This window comes from Rhyacophila brunnea, unplaced genomic scaffold, assembly GCF_057557595.1.
Source record: "Rhyacophila brunnea isolate RB1 unplaced genomic scaffold, BYU_Rbru_1.0 scaffold_24, whole genome shotgun sequence".
NCBI lineage: Eukaryota > Metazoa > Arthropoda > Insecta > Trichoptera > Rhyacophilidae > Rhyacophila > Rhyacophila brunnea.
Window position 1 is genome coordinate 18,336,718 of NW_028232904.1, and position 24,464 is coordinate 18,361,181.

The following is a 24,464-nucleotide window of genomic DNA, read 5'->3' on the forward strand; positions in this document are numbered from 1 at the left end:
ATATACAATTCTTTTTGATCGTCTAAGCTAGTCGAGTTTATATGATTCAACAGAAAATTTAAAAACGTTGTATATAAAAAGTTCTTTTTATCTTGTAATTATTTAATATAATAACATTTGATGATTCTAGGAATAAATGAAACATCATAATGAAGTGCATTTTAACTAAAATAGTTGAAATCAAAGAGGCTACATAACCTAAAGTAATAATATGACAGCAACGGGTTAAATTATCATGTGCAAGTGGGTGATTATGCCGATATAATTCAAGTTTTAGAAACACCGTGTTAGATTATCAGCTGATATATATAATAACTTAAAGCAATATGTCTCGAGTTTTCAACACGTTGCGCCTCGCCTGTATATGTACATATCACGTCTGGTTTATTTTACCTGCATTAACATTTCAAGTGTCTCCTCTGGGATTGGGCGAATATGTATGCAGAAGCACCAGCCACGTAAAAATGCATTGTGACAGTGCGCACGAAAGATGCACCCGGGAGACAAGGGGTTATATCTTAGAAAAAGAATATAATACAGCAGTTTTATGTATACATAATACAGTGACTGCTGCAATTTCAGAACAAAAGAATTCTCAGTATTATCTATATATATTCAGTATACAAATTGGCATACTGTTTGTTTAAGAGCACAGTGAAACGGCAAAGAATTTTCAACTATAGGTGCGACGAAATTTTGAACTGGCTGCCAATCTGAGAGTGAAAGTCGAGCTGTGAATACGTCAATTTGTTTTGTGATGGCGTCGGGGGAATTAATTCTTAAATCGTGTAAATATGACTAAAAAACGTTACCCATTTACTTGAGAAAGAAAACATGCCAATGAATATAATATTATTATTACAAATAGAAGAATAAACATAACACCAAATCGACGCATGTTGAATTTTTATGACAAATTATGTTTTGTTCTGTACGCGTCGTATGCACATTCTTCGCGTTGCGCAGTCACGATCGTTTTAGTCCGTGCCCCAGCTGAAGTATAGCCTTAATGCCTAGCCCTAGTTCAAACCAAGCTACATTAGTCAATAAAATACCCTCCAGTCCAGTCCAAAATCCAGTGCGTAAGATGCTGGCCTTACATGCGGGAGCCCCAAGGTCGATCCTCGGTGAGGTCAAAATACATAATATATTCATAAGATCTCACGCACATACACACTAGAAAAAATCATTTTGTAGAAAAAAATACGACACCTGATAGGACTTGAACCTGTATTTACAGCTACTTGTTAAAATCATCGTAAAATTAACCAAGATGACCGTAGCTTAATTGGAAAAGCATACTGGCGCGAATCCAGTAGATCTTGGTCCTGCCGGGTGTAATATTTTTTTTCTACAAAATGTTTTTATCTAGTGTGTATAATTTATGCATGAGATGTTTTTAAATAATGTTTATTCAATATATAGAATGTTACATTCTCAAATCTTGTGTCTTATTCGTTGAATAAAAAAAATAGTTTATTATATCTTTATGTGATTTTCTAAAGCATATGACGTGTTTGTGATTGCTTCACATATATTACAAAATAAATTTACAGCCTTAAAATGTATGTATAAAATGGACATGTTTTTTCATATTATAATATATTTATTATCTAGTCTATTCCAAAATGCATACATTGGTTCGTGAACAAATAAATATTGTAAGTATACAAATTGTCATCCAAATATTAACGTACATTATAATAGTTTGTTCAAATACAAGCGCTTGTGGAAAATGCTGCTCATATTATAAGTCCCAGTAAGTATTTTTGGTCTGGACTTGACTATAAGTCGCAGATGATGACCACGATAGCTTATTCGTCAGCTTATAATCTCAGGTTTGAATCCTGGGGCTGGTAAATATACATATTTATTTGAACCCATAGTATAGACCTAATAGGTTGAGCAAATTGCTAAAATCCATTTCTATTATAAAATCTAAAGTTAAAAGTTAATTCAACCTCCATTCTGAGGAGGTCAATATTATAATCTTCTTAGGGTCGAAGATGGTTAAAGAAAATATTTCAAAATGGAGCGGTGAGTTAAAAAAAAGCTTGTGAAGCTATGGTGGTCGAAACAGTATGGTATAACTTTTGAGCGCACTCAAAATGCGAATTTTCACCTACGCTAAGTACTTCTTGAAAGGTGCCTTGTTTTACGTCAGCGCCCGAAACGGGAAGCCGACTTCCGGAATAACCTGCGCCAAATTGTGCCGGAACGTTTCCGGTTGGCGCATTCCGGACAATAGTGGGCGTCATGCCGACGTGGTGAGTAACAAGCCACGCGTAATTATTCAACTATGCGGTAGGCAAACAAGCCGGGGCTTTGGTTCAAAGCCACGAAACAATGAAAGTGCACTTTCAAGTGAACGAGTGATGACCTGTGTTTTGAACCGGGTTGATGGATATTATCAATGGTTAAAGTAGTGAATATTGTAAATATGGCATAGGATATGCAGAAACCAGTGGCAGAGATTACACGCGGAGGTCTCTAAAATATAAATTAATTTAAATATAAATATTTTCCATTTTATTCTGAAAAACATACCTACTTTTTATTACTTACAATTTTATTCAAACAAACAAGATGCAAACAAACAAAACAAGAAACAAACAAAACCTACTTAATGATAAAAATATAAAGATAGACCAATATTGAAATAACATAAGTATTTTAAGTTTAATTAAGTACTTAATTTGTTGGGTGTACATTGAAGTTAATGGCCCCACCAAACCACACCGCCCCGCACCACACACGGTCTTAATCGGGCGTATCACGGGACCCTACGTTTGGATGTGAAGCATATTTTTTTATGACTGGGGATGTCTCAGATAGAGTTACCCAAGTCTTTCTCAAGCACTTTACTGAATTTACATGACTCTAAGTTAAGGTACCCACGAGATAGATGAGCACGTAGAGGCAATATTAAAAATTGTAGTAAGTAACAAATTAAAGCTAATACAAAACTGACAACATTCTAAATGAAGATATCTTCACGTTGGCAGTATGACGTCGCAAATTTTCTAAATGCAATAAAATTGATTGAAATGACGTTCGTTTGATTTCATTTTCTATAATATTAATTTCTGAAATTATGCGTTGCAACGTAAAGCAACTTAAATGACTGTGGTTTTGGCAGTGCCGAGGCCTGCCACGGACTGAACCAGTCAATGACGGTGTACATAATTAGGATCATACATCCTCGATCTATTCTATTACATTCAATTTGACTAATATGTTTAATAGAGAAGCTAACATTATTAATATAATGTCATTTAACGGTTAATTTATTATATATTTCAATATGCATTAAAAATAATTCATTTGACTAGACGTACTGAAGGAGTTGTATGTTTTTGATACATATACTCATTTCCAATTTATTAATTTTAATATATTTGTTACAGAATAATAAATAAAGAATGCTTATTAGTGCTTATTAGTGGCGCGTTTCTTTGTCGTGAATAACGCATCTGATTCGTCAAAAAATTAAAAAGGGGGTCCTTCCAAGAGTTAGAAACAGTCACAATGTCGTTTAATTATATTTAAATTTAAACTGACTGTAAAATATTACTCGAAACATAAAAAAAATATCTAAATCAGTTATTGCTTCGGGTCTTTATGGCACTATACGCACCATTGTTATAACTTCATATCTATATAATGAGAACTCTGCCATTCTGGGCAGGGTTGACCTGTGTGCCCCTGATAACTATCTTAGAAAAAGAGACCATTATTTGTTTATTCTTCCAAGGTGCAGAACCAACCTGCCACTGGTAATGCCAATTGGGAGGGCGATAACTATGTTCAACGAAATTGCTTTCCACCTACGCAAGAATGAGTTTAGGTGGACGTTGTTTTATAAATTCTTAAAATAGGGTCTGCTTAACTCATCCGGTGTACTTCCTTGTACCTATCTAATTTATCTACTCATCTATCTCTTTTTTTATATAATACTGTTTTATATTTCTTTGTTTCTAATTGTCATGTTGTGAATGTCTTAAACTTATAATTTGTAATGTCCACAATATGTTAAAAATAAATTAATTGAATTGAATTGAATTGGATAATCCATATGGAGTAAAATTACGCTAAAAATAATGACTATTCTAATATACTGAATTCTAATATAGTAGTATGATAACCGCCAATCACCATCAATTGTGTTGTCCAGCAAAGAAAATAGTATCGAAAGTGGTATCTCATTGAAAGAAGAGTTTCGTTGGCAAACTACCTATTGAAATATCAGTCAAAAAAAATAATCGATTTTAACTTTTTTAATGGCCTTATATGTGCGACCCACCTAAGTTTGCTAGGAAGGGATGTAGATTATTGAATATTGATAGTTATCCGATGGTATAATAAATACTAACGGTTTTATGATGACATTGTCATAGAGTAATTAACTTCTTCTTTGTAAAATAGGCATCTGCTTTGTTCTTAACTACCCTCAAGGCAGTCACTTAGCGCACGTGGCCATGTGGAGGTCTACCTGGCATAATGACTTTGGCGAACTTCGATACCAAAATCAAATCTCAAACTTAACCCTATAGTAGTTGGGCTTAGGCATGGCTGGTTAAGGTCATCTTAAAATACATGAACGGGTCTCTGAGGTAGATTCATTGAGTTATCAATATCATAGTGCAGGAGTAACTATTAGTAAATTTCATCTATTCTCTTATTTTAAGCGCAATTTTAAACAGAAATGATCCAGTCATAATGCTGTGCCCCTTCATATATCGGCAAAAAATTCCCTCAAGTATTTTTTGCATATTTTTTTTACAATATCTGCAGATTAGGGAATCCAATCCCGAGCCAAAATTCTGATCCCGGGTTTTCGGGATTACAATTTGACAATCCCGGGATTGGCATTTTTTTCCATTGTTAATATAAAATTTTTATATTTACAAATAACATTGATAAAATCGGTCAAAAATAAATCTAGTATAATTTATACTATTTAAGACATTTATTGTTAATATTGTATATGTTCAATCTTAGAAATACATAAGTTTAATGGAGTAAATAATATTGTAATATAAATAATAATGTGAATTTAATATGAGATTGCTGTTTCTGATAGTGAAGACTTAATGAATGGGTTAGCAAGATTTAAAATAGTAAAGCAAAATCATGGTGTACTTATGGCCTTTCCGCTTCATAAATCTAATTAATCAGCCAAATATGAAACTGCCGTAAAACGTATGAGATCATTGTGGAATTACTTTGTTAATAGTGTTAAGCATTGTTTTTTTTCAATCTTTCTCATTTTTATTAATTTATGTGAAAAAATAAAATGAATCGGCAACTTACACATGGGTATAAATCAAAATTCATTCAAACTCAGTTTATTTCTAATGTACTTATTTGTTATTAAAAGTATTTTTTCTGTTATATTTTCGTTTTTATTTTATTTTCCATAAAAATTGATAAAAAATCAATCCCGAAAGATTCGGGATTATGTTTATCAATCCCGGGATTCATAGGTATCGAAAATAGCTCGGGATCCCGGGATTGGAATCCCTACTGAAGATAGAATATGTTGCTGAATTTGAAAATAACTGAGTTTTAAAACCAAACTTTTTTAGCCAAAGCTGGATTTGATGGTGAATGAACTAATACGCACTAGAAAAGTAGATACAGAATACAACTCTTGATACATTATTGTAAAAACATTAGCTAAGTAGTGACTTTGATATAAATATTCTTTTATACGCTTACGTCGCGTCAATAGGTGTTCATTTGTGAATCCTTGAAACTGTCTTTCGTTCATTGTTTCTGGGCTAGGGATGTTCGATTATTGCAAAAATATCGATTCTTCGAATCGATTATATTCAATTAAAATAACATATCGATTGCTTTAAATTTCAATTTAACAAATTACATGGGTTAAAAAGGTTACAAGTCAGTGGCGAAAGGTGGAGGTAGGCTGTTAAGATCCGACCTAAATAGTGCACTATGAACTTTGCCAGTCGAACGTGCTTATTTTCATTGAACTAAGTCTACAATGTGTAGATATTGTTTATTAGTTTTAAAATTCAATTAAACCCTGTCGTAAAAATCTTCGTTTAACTACAAAATATCTAAAATAATTATACCATTAAACCAAACATAATGTTAGATATTTTATAGATAGAAGAATATTATTTTTATCGATTATTATTTGGCTGGGTCAGGGCTTAATGGCCCACATGCTAAGCGTAGGTCAAAATAGAGCTTTTATGGTATTTTCAGAGCATAACCCTGGACATTCCTTAAACGTTGTAGATAATCTATTTATATAATTTTGAAGCCTTATTATCCTTTATATTTATTTTAAACATTTGATGACTACATAAAGTATTTTTATTACATAAAATAGTATTCTTTTAAACCTCTCGCTCTAATGTTTTAGAATATAGTCATATTTCAGTACGTCCATGTGAAATGGTGTTAAGATTTTTATATTTATTAATTTTTAAAAGCACTTATAAAACCATTAGTAAAATTTATGTCGACATAATTATAGTGAAATATTTACAATAAAAAATTATATTGATATCTGTGATCCGAAATTTGACAAGAATTAGAAATTTTATTATTCAAAAAATGGGCAAGATTTACACATTTAAAGATACTGATTATAAGTTATGTCTTTGACCATTCAAATGTGATAAACATTCTACAAATAATGTTTGCTTTATAATTATTATTGACCTAAGAATAAGGTAGTTTTTTTTGAAATACGCCATTTCTATTGGCATTTTCCAGTGGCTAAGCTACAACATACGGCCGTAGCCATAAAATGACAAACGATAAATGAAGTAGGGAGTAAGATTATGTTAACGCATGTTCATGTTAAAATAAATATAAAGGATAATAAGGCTTCAAAATTATTTAAATAGATTATTTAAAACATTTAAAGAATGTCCAGGATCATGCTTTGAAAATAGCATAAAAGCTCCATTTTGACGTACGCTGAGCATGTCCCCCCTTAATTAATTTAAAAAAAATGTATTTATAATTCAATGAAAACAAATTAGTGTGAGTGAAAAATTGTGCACTATTTTTATCAGATCGCACATAGCATGGCCAAACTATTATGATTTGGCGTTGGCAGGATTTAATTGAATTTTTAAACCTAACCTGCACCATCTGTGAATAGTATTCTTAGTTCAATGAAAACAAAATAAGTATGAGTGACAAAGTTTAGTGTGTACTATTTATGTCGAATCGTAACAGCCTACCCCCACCTCTCGCCCTCATGTTCTAGCAGGAACTCACACGGATCACATGGGCTCATGGTAACTGAGGAGATACCCAATGCCGGTAACACGGACACAGGTGGTTTAATTAACGGAATTTGCACGGTGACTCGAATAGAATTATTCCACGATGGTTTCATTGTACACGCTCGTGGTCTGCACTTAATTTTTGAAGCAGTTTGTGTGTGCTTTGAATAAATTATTCGCGACGGTCTAGCTGCAAACAACGTAGGCGCGCCCATTGTCTTGAGTAACTTAATGTTATTCAATCACGGTCGACTGATGATAACTGCTAGTCGCCTGGACTTGCGACAATAACTGGGGATTTGAGGTAGGAGGAAAATATAGGAATGAGGGCGACCCTAATTGGCCCAACCATCATTAATATAATATGAACGATTATCATCGTTTTTCTAAATTTTCAAAAAAAAAAAATCGAGACAAAGTCAAAAAGAATCAATTTAAGGCTATACCTCAGTTGACGCATGGTCTAAAAAGATCGTGGAAAGGCGATGCGCGGATTGTGCAAATGACGCGTGCCGAACGAAATATAATTTGTTATATAAATCCAACATGCGTCCATTTAAAGTTCTGTTTATTGTTCTATTAGTCTTCTTCTTCTTCTTTCACGGCGCTACATCCCGGGGTGGGATTTGGCCTCCTCCACAACCGCTCTCCACTCACTCTGGTCTCACGCCACACTTCCCAGCTACCGGGTCTTCCTATATGAAGCCAGTCCACTTCTACGGCGTCAGCCCATCTCCTTCTTGGACGGCCTCTGAGTCTTTTCCGTTGGGGTAGCCACTTCGTCATGATCCTTGGCACTCTAACTTCAGGCATTCTCTCAACATGTTCCGCCCATCGTAGTCTTTGGGACTTACAGTATCTTATGATTGTTCTATTAGTAACAGTTATAATATATTAATTGACATGTTTTCTTTTACATCTATATTTAGTTATCTTTACACGATTTAAGAATTAATACCTCCGTCGCCATCACGAAACAAATTGACGTGTTTACAGCTCGACGTTCGCTCCGATTGCCAGCGAGTCCAAAATTTCGTCGCACTTATAGTTGAAAATTATTTGCCGTTTCATTGATGTACCGTCTTAAGTCGCGCATCCCTATTGCGTGTATGAAAATTGACGGAAAAGTTTCAATAGTAGGTGCCTAATCTGATTTCCTCTTTCAAAAAGTTAAAGAGATCAGGCGTGTTCAACCTTTGTCTGGCACACGCGCATATTTATATTATTATAATTCCTCGCTAAAGTAAAGTTACCTACGGCGAAAGTAAGTTATCATATTGTTCTAGGCGCTTTTATCCTGGAAAGTCCTTGGAGAGAACGTGTTCAAGTCTCGCAAAGTCTGCTTAGGTCACCAAGTTTTGCACCCTCCTAACTTCCGTGTCTCATCCTCGTGTCATTTAATTAGAATTAGCGTACACTGTGGAAATAACATCATTCTGTTTACGCCATTTTAAACTGGTAAAATCAACTTATTCTTCTTGTCAACCTTTTCATCGTTAAATTCGTTTATTAAAACATGAGCAAATAATACAAATTCTAATTTAATTTAGTTTTGCACTTTTATAATTACTATTTCAATCGTACCCACATTATAAAATATATTCAATCGAAATATCAGTACTCATAGTTGATAATGATCAACACATGAACGAAACACATATTTTAAAATAGTATTTTTATATTATGTGGAGAATACTATGACGTGATATACTTACTAGTGGCGAAGAGTGGAGGTAGGCTGTTGGGATCCGTTAGAAATATTGGATACTAAACTTTGTCAGACATACTTATTTGTTTTCATTGAACTAATACTACAAATTGCATTATGGTGCTTGATAGTAATTTTTAGTTGCCCATTAGGTGGCCACTAGATATAATTAGCATATTATTTACTTCTTCACCACGAAGCATTTAATTACTATTTAATTACCGCATTTAAATAACATGCTAATTATGTCTAATGGACATCTAATGACGACACAACTTTTATATATTATAACATCACCCCTGTAAGGCTTAAATGTGGTAATTAAAAATTAATTTAAAGGTCCACAGCGAATGGGTTAAGCCCTGCATAAATCAAGCCAATGGTCAAAAAATATTCGTCTAGCTAAAATTATAATATATAAAATTATGTCATTAAATCTTCCATAACTTAAGATATTTTTTATAATGTATTATGATTTACTTTAGACTTAATTGAATTTTAAAAATCTAACTAACAGCATCTGCAACTTGTAAGCTTAGTTCAATGAAAACAAATAAGTATGGCTGACAAAATTTCAGTGGCGAAGGCTCCATACTAAGCGATTATTTAAAGCCTACCTTCAAGAAAACTATATCATCATGTATTTATTTCAAATTTAAATACATAAATAAAATGTGGAATATTTTAAAATATTAGGAGTCATCTATGGTCAGAATTTGAATTTAGAATGGCGATTGTTTAAATTAGTCAAGTTTAGAATCACACAAAAAATTGCAAGAGAGTAGCGACATCTGTTTTTGTTCTTTGAATAACGATTATTGACATCATAATCGAAAAAAAAATTCTATACTTATGATGACTCATCTCTTCAGGTAAGTCTACAAATTTTTCTCGTTTGGTAAGCGCTCGAGAGACCCGCTTACAACTCTTTATGTAAATTTTATTGTTTATGCCTAAATAAATAAGATGATTTAAAAAAAATAAGGTCCATTGGGTTTAATCAGATATAATTATTAATTGTTTTTAATAATAATAAATAATTGTATTTCGTAATTATTATTTAGATTAGTTCAGTCATAGACAAACATAATTTCTATCATTTTAATTCAGTCAGATTGTTGTTCCAAACACGGTGGTAAAGTTTTATTTTGTAAGACAAAATTCAGTGATTTATTGTGTTCTGAATGTGGATAGATTATCTTATTTTGTACCCTTAGTCATTCATCAGTGCTTTAAATATATAGGTATTTAGTAAATGTCTAGTTTTTCGATGGATTTTGACAGTGACCTCCCGTGTGGGTAGGCAGATTGAGCGTCGCTTGGGGGCGGCAGTTACTCGAAGGGCGGCAAATCGAGAAGAATCGTTAGGTATATATAGAAATATGTAGGTACCTAACTTAGTAATTACGGAAATATCTCTCCATTAAAAAATACAGCTAACTGGTTGGAAACAAAATGTATTAATTGATATGGAATGTTTGACAGGAGTGTATTTTTTTCGGGTTTGCGATGTCTAGTTTACTTCCGTTGTCTTTGGACGTCACATCCTTGATGACGAGCAATGACACGTGCAGATTTGAGTATGATATTTGAATTATAGGTAGGTACATACTCGTACTTATACTCGAAAAACATCTTCTTGGCTACGTGTTAAAACTGCGAACTACAAGCTCCTCCCATTTTTAACCGCAATTCTATCATAAACTAACTAGCTCCACCCATTGAGTCGACAATAGCGCATTCCGCCTTTTGCCTAAATCTTCTTGTTGGAGAGTACCTAATTAATTTATCCAAATATTTTTGCCAGTCACTCGAGAGTTTTGAAAGTTGTCAGGTGTATATTAAATTGTACTTATCTGAAAACCGTGGACTCACAATATTGTCTTAAAGAAAAGATGAAGTAGAGATAGCATTTAAATTAGACCTATATATTTTGTTAGTATTGTATCCTTACTACACATTTCTTAGATATTGAAGTCATGGAAGGATGATAAAAAACATTGCATAAAAAATGGGGTGGCATTTAGCCTGCCTAGGGGCGGCATTTTGTCTAGGGACGTCACTGGATTTTGAAAATTGTTATACGACATACCAAATTTTAAGAATATCATTTTCGAGTTTGACGTTTGTTAAAAAATCATATATTATCAAAGCTGGAAGGTCAATGGTTCATTTAGATTTGCATACAGAAAAAAAATTATATTAGATATTATCACAACAATTTATATGATAAATATTCGTTTTTTTCGCCACTGCAAAATTTAGTGTGCACTGTTCATGTCAGTCCCACAGCTGACGTCAAATCTTTGCCACTGATACCTACTTATTTTATATTATCAATTATTACCACCGAATAAACACTGAATATCTTACTGCTTAGGCATTCAATATAATATGAACTTTGTAATGTAGGTATTTCTCAATGAGCATAAGCTGATAATAAAACTATGATCAGACACCAGTATGATCAAGAGATTTGATGTCTCCTGATGAGAAGCGATTCGCAGGAGAGAATTGTACACATAGTGATTTTCTTCTTATCGTGCCTTTCCCTATCATCTGCTATCCAGAACAGTTCGATGGAACTTTACTTTTCATTAGACATAGCGGCGTCATCCTATGCGGCGTTTACCATTTATCTTTAATTAGCTGACAATTTGGGGAATACTGTAGGTTTTTCGTCTCATAATATTATGGTCAAGGTACTGTAGTTTTCTGGTCTTGATTCTACGCTTAAGTTCTTTGCCATTTCCCATTCGGACGAGAACGTCATAGTGGTACAATGCTCTAAATTTGAATACCACTGAGTAGAAATGCGACTTGCAGATGTTCCTGTGATCGTTGATGATCTCAAACGTGGTCTGGGATCAGGAAAGATGGAAGAATTTGATAAAATTGTAAGGAAATTGGAGAGAGTGGCTGAATAATGGATCCTCGCACAGAAGAGAAGAGGAAAAATGATAGTGAGTCCGATAAAATAAAAAATATTATTTATTTTGTTATTTTTAAAAGAATTTTGACAGATTTTTTTTTCATTTTAATTTAGAACAAAAAAGTTTATTCAAAAACTATGTAGTCGGTTTGTAAGCAGAGTCTAAATCGAGCTATGGAATACATTTGCAAGAATTAGTTTATAAAACCAAATGAAGCGAAAAATATCCTCTTGTTAAAGGATACTGCGAGAATTGGATGGGTACATTACTATGCAGTTTGATTGCATTTCTGCAGATAAAAGTACTTTTGCTCTAATACTCCGCCGTAATCTATAAGGTGCGGTTTGAGAAACACTGATTTTTATTTAAATCAAATGACATTCATATAAATAAAAAAACTCAGTATTTTTATACATAATTAAAGAACACCAGAAAACCACTAGAAAAAATCTTTTTGAAAAAGAATATGACACCCAGTGGGATTTAAACCGGTGCCCCCTGGGATTTACGCCTATATGCTCTGACCGCTTAGCTATTTGTGTCCTGTCTAATCACGACGAAGTTAACTAATAAGTCCTTCTAATTTTTGTTATTACCGTAGCAAGCGCCTCGTTATTTTATACATGGTATAGTATTTTTTAATTAAATATTATGCCCATTTCACTTCAAACGGTCGATCAACCCTCAAAAAACGTTTTAATTACCACATTTAAATAACGCGTTAATTATATCTAATGGCCAACGACTCCAAACGCGCCAGTCGCGGTGTTATCACTAAAGGAGTTAATGGTATTGTACAAACTATATACGCAAAATACGATTGTACATAATATCATCATCATCATCCATCACTTGTGATCATTTTGTGCAAATTGGATACCACTGTATGACGGAATTCATCCAGCAATTGTCCATTCACCACCATCCATGATGTCCAGCCTATTGTCATTAATTAATATAATTAATATAATTAATAAATAAGAATAATAATTCATAATTAAATAATCTGCTCAGATTTCTATATTTCTCTAGATTTCTATATTCTAGATTTATATATCACATGGTGTAGGTGCCATAGGTGTAGAGTATACGTTTTATAAATTTGCGCTTTATATAACTCGTTACCAATATACTGCTACACCTCTTTGCCTGATTACCTCGCATAAAATTAGATCAAATATTAATGATATTTACTTGAAAAATTTTTTTTAGAATATATTACATCATTTTCTTCCTAGAGCTGGAGTGCAAAGTTGTGAAGCATATACTTTACTCGTAGGTATATGCCTTTAAACGTAATTTGCAGCTTTCCTTTGCAAACTACTGCATCGTATTCTGAAGATCATCTGGGAGACAAAAAGTCGTTTGTAAAGCGCAGGTGTCTGAGGTATTCGCTGTTAATGGTAATTCCATTCAAGTCAAGTCACCTGAATAGATATTACAGAGTAGCAATGAATAATTTGGATGTCAAAGTGTCGCATTTTGTGCATGATTCCTAAAATTATATAAAAATATATTTTTAAATAATTAGGATTGTTATATATTATTATAGCACACATTATGTTAAGTATGTGGTTTTACCAAATATCAAATGGTGAACAGAAATAACCGCTTTGACTTAGGTCTATTAAAAAAATAGTGCACACTTTTTCAGTCACACTTATTAATTTGTTTTCGTTTAATTAAGAATGCATAATTACATATTATTATGGTGTTTGTTAGTTATTTAAAATACATTAAGCCCTGCCTATATCAAACCACAATCGATAAAAAATATTCTTCTATCTATAAAATGTCTACAATTATGTATGGTTTAATGGCATTCTTTTAGATAATTTATAGGTAAACGAATATTTTTTGACTATTATCTTTTACGGCTTGAATTAGGCAGGGTTTAATTGAGTTTTAAAAACCATCACACACTATCTACACATTGTAGTCTTAGAGCGGAATGCACAATCTAAGATTTCGTTCCTAAGGATAAGTCGCCGAAAAGGATGACTTAACTATAGACAATCCTGAGTATAGAGTTAAGGAATCCTTAACCATAGACTACTTTTGTTATGAACACGCCCCCTTCTGTATTACCATTTACCACTGACAGCTGCTGTCAAAATAAATTCGCATGTCTATAACACAGTCCATACACTCAAATTCATTTGACAATGTATCTCAATATGGATATTGATAGTGTTAATTCGTTTGGCATGTACTTGCAGAATATTATTTTACTTTTATACGCCAGCCCGCAGAAATACAAAATACCAGATGAAGAATGACACTTGATGCTAGTGTTACCATGTTAAAAAAAAACTTGTGGTGCCTGTGGAATCACGTATAATGAATTATAACGGAAACATAAGAGTATTATAATTAAATATTAATATGTATTTATAGTTATTGCATTTATAAAATGCAGTTGTCATATTTTTGTCATCGTTCAACGATTATAAAATAATTTACCTAACGAGGATTTTTAAATATGGAATTTTTTTCAATAAAAATGATCTTAACTAAGGACAGTGTTTCTGCATAGTGTTTTCTGCTAAGGAAATTTTAGTTATGACAAATGTTTCTGCATTCCGCTCTTAGTTCAATGAAAACAATTATAATTTCTGACTAAAAAACTAACCAACTCCACCTGTAATTTGTATACCTACTAAATTCAACAAAAATAAATAAGTATGACTGAAAAAGTTTGCACTATTGTTGTCGGATCGTCCATAGCATACCTATCTAAGCTGTTATAATTTTGTTTAGGTAGGGTTTAATTGAATTTTAAAAACTATCAGCATTTTGTAGACTTCGTTCAATTATAAAAATAGGTATGACAGACAAAGTTTAGTGTGCACTATTTATGTCGGATCTTAACAGCCTATTTCACCCCTTCGCCACTGATCTCCCGTGATACTCCGGGGTAGTTTGGTGGAGCTATTAACTTCAACGTAATAATATTTTTAATTCCAGGTAATATATTAATTTATTTACTGCACCTCACCTGGAATCGCCAAACGAATGCTAAACCAATTCCGACAGCATTAAAAAAAGCGGTGGCCTGTTCTATCACGACTTTTAAATTAAAGGGAATTACTTCTCCAATTCGCAAACTGCGAGTACTAATACCTGTGACTGGTTTAAAAAGTACGCTTCTACCGTTTCGTTTGAAAACGTCGACACCTTTTTTACCGGCATAATATCCTATAATTGGGACTCAATAATTAACGTTGTAAATAAAACTGTGACTTTTCTAATTTTCTGTTTTTTGTTGTTTTTTTTCCACATTTCACCAAAACGGACTTTTTCATCCAACACCTGTCAGATGTCAATATCCGTAATTGTATTCTTGAATAGGTAATAAAGTTGTCGGTAAGTAGCCGGAATCCTATCGCTAGCCGGAGTTCTCTTCTGGCATCTGCAGCACGTGGCCGAGCCAGGACCAACGTCACCTCTTCAACCGCAGCGTGGTGTGTTCTCTTATCTCCTCGATACTCCTAAAGCCGTACCACCGCACACACACTATTCACCAAAACCCACCACGCACCAGACCCGGTCTTAATCGGGCGTATCACGTGGCCCTACATTGGCGATGTGAAAGTCTAGTTCTAGTTAAGTTTTAAATTTAAATCTAGTTAAGTTTTAGGCCGGGAATGCCCTAGGAGGAGATACCCAGGACTAAGGTTGCTACGCTCAGAGTGAGCTCTGACTGGGTTTAAAGTTACTTTCTAATGCAAAGTGCCGGGGAGAGAAGAGCACAGGGAAATTACGAAAATAAAAATGATTCTAGTGTATATAAAACAAAATAATGAAGCTAATCATACGGACAGCAAAAATTATGTGAAGAGATCTTCACGCCCGCAGTAAGACGCCGCAATTTTTTTAAATGCAAGATAATTGGCCTTAGTAGCAACCAAGTCGGACGGCCCGATGGGCCCAACAGCTGGTTGGACCGACCTGAGCATCTCCTCCCGTTCGGAGCACATTCTAAGACATTTCCAGAGGATGTAGTTGGCATCCTGAATCTCCCCTCCGCATGGACATGTCGGACGGCTTACAAGTCCAAGCTCAAAGAGCTTGCCAGTGAACCCACCGTGTCCAGTCACAAATTGACTGGTGTGATGGTCAGGAGTCAGATATTTGGTTATCTCCAATCGCCATTTAATATTTGGAAAAAAACATATGTGTGTGCCGGCCCTTGGTTGATTCATCCCACCGTCGCTGCCAGGTCTTCCACGCCGCCTCAAGCGTCATGAGACGTATTGTCCGCTTCAACGAGCTATTTCTATATATACCAAATGATTATCCTCGATTTGCCGCCCCTCAAGTAACTGCCGCCCCCAAGCGACGCTCAATCTGCCTACCCCCACGGGACGTCGCTGGCCCATCGCTAATCAAAGGGAAATCTGGACCAGGACAAGTGCTATTGCACACAGCGTTGGTTTTCTCCGCGTTGATGTTAAAACCAACGCGAGACGAGTTGTCATGCAACCTGTCGATAATATTCATTATGACTAATGTCTTATGCGAATAAAATCTAGTATTTACGGTATCTTACATGTTTTAAGTTTTTAATAGGTAATTTATGTATTAAATAAAGTAAATTATGTACTTAAGATTAGGTATATTCAGCATTGAATACGACAAAAGTAATTTAATTAATATTGTAATGTAATTTATTAATATTGAGATTTTATAACATTTGACTTGATAGGTAGGTAATGGAGTTTTTACCTACTTTATTGTATTGATTTATTATATAAGCTAGAGTAAAGAGAGTTCGTTGTCAGAGTGTCTTTACCTTTGGTGAGTGTACACGACGCCTGAAGATGCTGAAAGGCGAAACCCGGGTCGCAAAAAAGACTTAAATGGAATAGTACAGAGCTTGAATCCATTAGAATTTAAATTCAAATTCCATCAAGTACCTTCGGTCGATAGTATTAATAATTTAATTAATAGTTATGATATATGTTTATTAATTGCTACTGCTCTGGATACTATTTTATTATAAATAAATTATTTGGAATGCGCTTTCTTCAAATAAATTTAATGAATTCGATGCTTGGATCTTTATTTATTTTAAATTTTCATCTAAAAGTAAAACGAACTACATTTAAAAAAATCCCAAGGGTTACCTGCTCAGGTACAAATGTATTATTACGTTATCTCTTTAACATATCCCGTTCTCCGATGCGATTCAAAGTATGTGCACATTGCGATGCGAAATACATTATCGTGTGGTCTGCCCACTGCTACTCCAGGAACTTTATACCTACCCGCAACTTGCTGGGGGCCAGATGCTGCTCACCGGCCTCACAAGGATGGAGTCAAGGAATGTGAAAGAAAAACATTATTAAAATCAAAGATATTAAAAAAAATCTTCATAAATTTATTTATTTGAAAAAGATACGTTGAGTACATAACAAATTATTAATTCAGGACGTTCACAACATGACATTTAGAATAAAAATTACAAGTAATCAGTTCGGAAAATCAGAAAAAACAAAGTGGAGGAATAAAAGAAAGCAAAAATATTTTTATACAAAAGAAATAAAATTAAAAAAACAACAATGATTCAAAAATTACAAATTAAACAATAAAATAGAATTAAAAAAAACAGAATATATAATGGATCCTCAGAAATATCTACATCTCTAGGGAGTGCATTGAACAATTGCACAGCCCTCGCTATTGGTGCCTGGTGAGCCTGACATGAGGAAACAGCTTTCACCCAAAATAGGTCATGGCTGCGACCACGCATGTAATTGACGGGTGCGTAACAATTAAAATTTTCTAGAATATCGGGATTGAAAATGATACCACGTGAGAGCAGGGAAAAATGCTTTAAGAGCAGAAGTGACCTACGAGAGAGTGAAAGGCGAGCATGCCTTGAAGAAAGTTAGTCGGAAAAGACTCGTTTGAGAAGGTGTCAAAAGGAAAATAATTATAAACTTTAAAATAGAGATGACGAAGAAATTTTTCCTGAACACGCTCTAAAAAAATAAATAAAGATGAGACTTAAATGTATGAAATTGAAGTAAACAACGGACTAATGGTGAAGTTAGCTACAAGTGAATTCGCATTCAATGTTTATTTACATCTTCATACTTTTACTACGATGTTTCATTATACCTACTTTCAATTAGTTATTTACATACATGAATATTATGTGCAGATGTTGCCCACCCACAAACATCCAAGATGGCTGCGTGGCTTAAGCGTCGCCCTATAATGTCGTGAGTCCCGGGTTCGAATCCTGGGTCTGTCAAGTACACATATTGTTTTTCAATTTGAGTGTGGACCTAATAGGTTGAGCAAGTGGCTGCCATCCATTTCTCGTAAAAACAAATTCTGTTAATACAAACCTCCACCGTGTGGAGGCCCATATGATCTTATTATTAGGATCAGACGTGGTCGATAAAAAAAAATTGTCAAAGTGTCAAATTCAATGGTGTATATTTAAATTCGATTTAAATTTAACATTTTACTGAGAGACTAAACTCGAGTGGAACGTCGGTTGACTATGTCGAGTGCCGATAGTAGTGCGTCGCGTGACGAACTCGATGAGAGCCAGTGAGGATTTATGGATTGTCCTTCCGATTTATACAAATGCAGTCCATATTACAAGAGATATTATCGCAATTAACAAATCCTATTGATCTAGTTATGACTTAGGAAATGCTAACAATCATTTTCGCTTTATTGTTTTGTTCTGACAACAAAACATACATTTTAAAATGTGTCACCCATGTAATGCTGAGTGGTATGATTGCTACATACATATAATATTTTAAGTCGAACTCGGTTATTACGATCACGGATATAGCGAGATCTCGGATGTAATGAGGAAACGTTCGTTGACATTTTAGTTTATGATTTTCTCCATACATTATATTTATTCACTGTGATAACGGGCAACTCATCGGATATACCGAGCTAAAAATATCGTCAAAATTTTTCTTAAAACTGTTAATGTGTCGATTGTTTAAAAACATTTCGACCCTTAGCAATACAATCCGACCGGACAGGATGCCGCCGGGGTCGGATTACGTTTATGACACTAGTAAAGTGTCTAAGTACCTACCTTATTGGTGTTTCGCTGACAATAATAAAAAAGTATCCACGCATATGGTTGAAAAATCCAAGGTTTGTGAAGTCGGTAGGTACCTTGGTACTAGCGTTCATTACAATAAACAACTTCTTTTGTAGTTTATGAATGCCTTGCTTGTTTCGGGAATTTTTACGATGGTTTTAAAATTTTTTATTTTCGACTTTTTGTGTTATGTGACCCCTCATTTAAAAATACCTATTCCCTGATACAACGAGTAACGCTTATAACGAGAAAAATCAGTCGGTCCCATCTTCCTCCTAATAACCAAGTTCGACTGTATTTTAATAATTATTAAGTTTATTCAATAACTATGGTAATTCTAAATTATTGAGAGCTGGAATATTAGCTTAAAGAACAAAAGAAATTGTAATAATTATTGACTTACTGAGAATAAAATATTAGCTGATAAAATTTGCCAAAGAAAATAATTTTTACAGTGTAAAATAAATCCGTTGAGAAAATTGCAAATGAATTGATAAAGAAAACTAAAGCTAATATTGAAACGTAATTTACCTGTCTGATAAAAAGAGATCCAGTAATATATATATATATATATATATTATTAAAACTCCACCCTACAGGATGTTCCGTCAAGTCCCGTGAAAATAGAGAAAACTGGCTGTGCACGACTATAGGGGGTGGTGGGGTAAGACAGGCACAGGGGTATTCATCTAATCTGTTTTTTACGAGTCTGGAAAGTTTCACTTTGCGAAAAGGGCGGTGGGGCACGGGGGTGGTCCTCTCTCTCTCGACACTGCCGGGTAGTATAACATAGTGAAAGGAAAGAGGAGGGAGAGGGCGTGTTTTTAAACGGATATTTCAGTCGGTTAAATGCATCGTTACACACGAAAGTTATATCCGTGCAGTTTTTCGGTCGCCGCTACCGTCCCGGAAAAGGTAAAACTCTCGGAGCGTTACGGAGAAAACTTTTTTGGGATTAAAAGTCCTCGTTTAGGGAATTGATGACAGAAATTTGTTTTACTGGATGCATTTTTATCTGTGAGTAGAATTGTTATACAGCTCTTTTTTATTTGGGGATAAACGTTGCTACATGTAGCAATGTTTGTTTTTTTAATATAGGATCAGTGTTCGAGTGGATTGGTTATTTATATGTAACTATGTAGAAACTGTTGAAATAGTTGCGGTTTTTGATATAATAGCTGATATAGACCAACTTCTATATCAACTCTTCGACGTCACAGTTCTGTATGCGCCAATGGAGAAGGGTGGAGATAGGCTGTTAAGATCAGCTATAAATAGTGCACACTAAACTTTGTCAGTCATACGTATTTGTTTTTATTGAAATAAGACTGCAATTGTCAGACAGTGTTGGTTAGTTTTTAATATTAAATTAAACCCTGCGAAACTAAGCCATAATAAATAATTGTCATAATAGACTATCCAGAAAATATCTAAAATTAAATTTAACATAACTTTGAATATTTCATTGATAGAATAATATTTTTTATCTATCTATTATAGTTTGGGTTAAGCAGGGCTTAATGAATTTAAAAAAAATAACTAACAATATGTGTAATATATATATATTCTCAATCCAACGAAAACAAATAAGTATGAATAAAAACGTGTGCACAATTCTGTCGTATCGCCCAAAGTATGTATACCAAAACTCTTATGGTTTGGTTAGACAGGGCTCAATTGATTTTTAAAAATAGCCAACACCATCTGTAAATTGTAGTCTTAGTTCAATAAAAACAAATACGTATTACTAACAAAGTTTAATGTGCACTATGTATATCGGTTGGTGTTCAACCAATGTGTGCTACCCGTGCTCACGTATAGCTGCGAGACGTGGACCCTCAACACGAGAGATGTCCAAAAGCTAAGAGTCGCACAGCGAGGCATGGAGAGGTGTATGTTGGGCATCACGCGAAAGGACCGTAAGAGAAACGAATGGGTTAAGAAGCAGACAGGATTACGCAATGTAATAGACATTGCCAAACAGTTGAAATGGAGATGGGCGGGGCACATTGCTGGCCAAAAAGACGGCCGCTGTACAAATACCGTCATCCAGTGGCCGAAATGGCCACAGGGTCACCCTAAAACCCGCTGGATTGACGAACTCGTAAAGTTCGGCGGAAATACGTGGCAGCGAAAGACACAGGACCGAGAGAGTTGGAAGAAGCTTGGGGAGGCCTTCATTCAGCAGTGAATTGATCCCGGCTGATGATGATGTACATCGGATTTTAACAGCCTACCTCCACCCTTCGCTACTGGTATGTACTGACGCAGTTAAGTCACGTGATTTTGTGGGTTGATACTATTACGTAATGTGCTCTTTGCGTGTTTCATCTTGTCATAGCAGATACTCTACCTCTAGCATTATTGAAAGAAACCCCCCATCAACCCCTCTCCCTTGTAGGGGGCCATGATGTAGGTACTCATAACTTACAGTACTATCTTTAGTCTAATAGCCCCTTAAAGTTTATTTTATTTTGTTTTCAGAAAAGATTCTTTATGCCAGAGGAAGTAAGGGTCCACCAGGGGCTCGTGCTCCAGTCGCAGGTGGACAGCCTATCACTGAAGACGAAGCGATTGTAAGTATAAAAAATTTTTGAGCTGTTCCAAGGTCCTTCATTGGAAACTTTGTGAAATGACCGTATTAATCTATATTACGTGCACTAGCGTTGTGGGATAATAAGAATAATAAATTGTTGAAAGAGTCATTGAAGAAAATGGCCCCACCAAACCACATCCGTAAAGCATCATTTTTTATGACTGGGAATGTCTCAGAAGCAGTTACCCAAGACTGATGTCGCCATGAATGTGCTTTGACTGAATTCACATGACTATATGATACGCATGCGGGAAATAAGCACGAAGAGGCAATATTTTAAATTGTTGTAAGTTATAAAAGCTAATACAAAACTGCCGAACAATCCAAGTGAAGAGATCTTTACGTTGGCAGTATGGGGTGCCGGACGAAATCCCGAAGGCCGGAATCTCAAACGCTGAAATTCCGAATGGCCGGAATCCCGAAGGCCGAAATCCCGAAAAATAAAAAATACAATCACCATTAGGTAATTGCGCAATCTTAAATTGCACAATTTTTCCAAGAAAGACAAAAGCCCATTTTTTATGGAAATATAAAAATAAAAAAAATAAACATCAATAATTGCGCAAATTTTGCAAGAGAGACAAAATCCATTTGTTCTACACGCAATTATTAATGTTTATATTTTTTTATTTTTCGGGATTTCGACCTTCGGGATTCCGGCCATTCGGGATTTCGGCCATTCGGGATTTCAGCGTTCGGGATTTCGGTATTCGGGATTTTGGCTTTCGGGATTTAGTCTTTCGGGATTTCGGCCATTCGGGATTTCGACCCAAACCAGGCAAAATGACGCCGATTTTTTTTTAAATTGCAACATAATTGGCCTTTGTGGCGTCCGTCTTTGTGAACGGGCCGATGGGGCCAACAGCTGGCTGGTTCGACTTGAACAGCTCTTCCCTTTCCGTACACATTTAAGGATATTCCCAGAGAATGTGGTTTGTATACCGTATTTCTTCACCACATGGACATGTTGAATGGGTAACAAAACCAAGCTCAAAGAGCCTGTCAGCAAAACCACCATGTTCAGTCAAGAATTTACTTGAAAGAGTCACCTCAAAATAAAAACAAAATTTAATATTACTTACGTCACGACCCAGCATTGGGGCAAGTTCAAGGTCGCGCCGCTGGCCTTGGCCCATCTCATGCCTCCCACCATAATGAGACCTTCAGCGCGTAGATCAGAAGAAGATATCGAGTCTCAAAGATCGAAAGTCGAAACCTTTGAGGCTTGTCTTATAGACACACAGGAGTACTGGCAGCACATACACGTTGAACAAATATCATTTGGTCCTCGTAGAATACAGCTTTGATTTTTATGCGACTCTAAATTGGCTGAATGCAAACCTTGCCACACCCATTCCAAATGTAATATACTTCTCTTATAATCATCCATAGAAAAAAAATGTTGTTGGACCTGTAAATGATTTTGTTCGAAGTCAAATTCTTTTTCTTCTAGGAACTACGTCAAGTCGTCTTCGGGTCAGCAGCTTGTCCACCCAGAGGCGAATGGCTCCGGACTTCTCTGAGCCTCCGTCCACCGTCTCTTCCACTAGCGTTTGGGTTGAACGCACCAAGGAATGCTACACGTGGGACTCTTGCAGCTGTTGGGGCACACGCCCTCAAGTATCTGCTGTTTGAAGACAGACCCCGGGATGACCAGGGGAAGTTTTTGATTACAGACGTGTAAGTCTCTGATGTATTTGCCTATTTTAAGCGTGACGTTATGCATAACTATGGTAACCTATCAATAATCATAAACCAAATAGTAATCCGTTAATAATTTTTTGAAATAATTAAAACCTCACACTCTCACTGCGCGGCTGCTGTGCACAGAGGGTACAACCGATAGATTTCATAGAATAAACCCCCTTTTGCTGACATACTATTATACAAACCGAGACTAAACGTTCGTTGTTTTAATTCAGTTATAATGTAGTAGCAGGAGAAAGAAACCAGAGAGGCCAGAGATTAACACTTTGGAGGAGGCCTTTACCCGAAGAGGGGTTCTTACAAACCAAACAAACTAATTACATATCATTGCTTAATTTATATACATTATCTTATAGTATTATAATATACAAAAATAAAAAATCTTAATATATGTAATATGTATTATACAAAAATATAAAAAATAATAATAATTAATACGATATAAACTAGAAAATAAGTAGATAATACAACCATAGATAGATATATATACATAATAGATATATTCATTAGATATAGTCATTTAACTGTCATATTATACTTTCGTTTGTAAGAAATAAAAAGATTTTTTTATTTATTATTTATTTATAATGTAGTAGATTTTTACCCAAAACAGCTGTCAACATCAATAACACAGTACGTAATTAAAAAAATAATCGATATGTCATTTAAACAAGTTTAATGGAGTTCTACTAAGGTTCAACAAATGCATAGATCAATCATAATAATCAGCCGAGTGATCCACTGCTGTATGAATGCCTCCACTAGCTCCCTTCACTCTTCTGGTCCCTAGTTCTTTTCTGCCACGTACATCCCCCGAACTTTATGAGTTCGTCTATTCGGCGGTTTTTAGGGCACCCTGTGGGCTGTTTAGTGCCCCTTGGATACCACCAGCGATTGTTCACTCACCGAATGACATGTCTACACCATTGCCATTTCATCTGTTAAGTGATCTCTATTGCATCGCTTATTCTTATCTGCTTACTTATCCATTGGTTTCTTTTGTGATATTTACACGTTATGTCCAACATGCAACTTTCCATGCCACGTCGCGCTGCTTGTCACTCCACGGCATATTTAAATACCTAACGATTGTTGAGTTATTTATGTTCACAGTTAGGCCTATTATATAATGGCATTACTGGTGTTGGAGAATCGGATAACC

General features: G+C 34.9%; 2 protein-coding genes across 2 annotated transcripts in view; both read left to right on the forward strand.

Annotated features, from left to right (window-relative positions):
• Positions 1 to 24,464, forward strand: part of LOC147069135 (E3 ubiquitin-protein ligase RNF13-like) — a 538,012-nt gene that overhangs the window by 430,868 nt on the left and 82,680 nt on the right. The gene's annotated exons all lie outside the window — the stretch shown is intronic.
• Positions 1 to 24,464, forward strand: part of LOC147069137 (inactive ubiquitin carboxyl-terminal hydrolase MINDY-4B) — a 79,603-nt gene that overhangs the window by 35,067 nt on the left and 20,072 nt on the right. The window contains exons 2-3 of the mRNA XM_085951607.1: positions 21,463 to 21,575; positions 23,049 to 23,275. Of these exons, the coding sequence (XP_085807733.1) occupies positions 21,463 to 21,575; positions 23,049 to 23,275 (340 nt within the window). The remainder of the gene's footprint in view (positions 1 to 21,462; positions 21,576 to 23,048; positions 23,276 to 24,464) is intronic.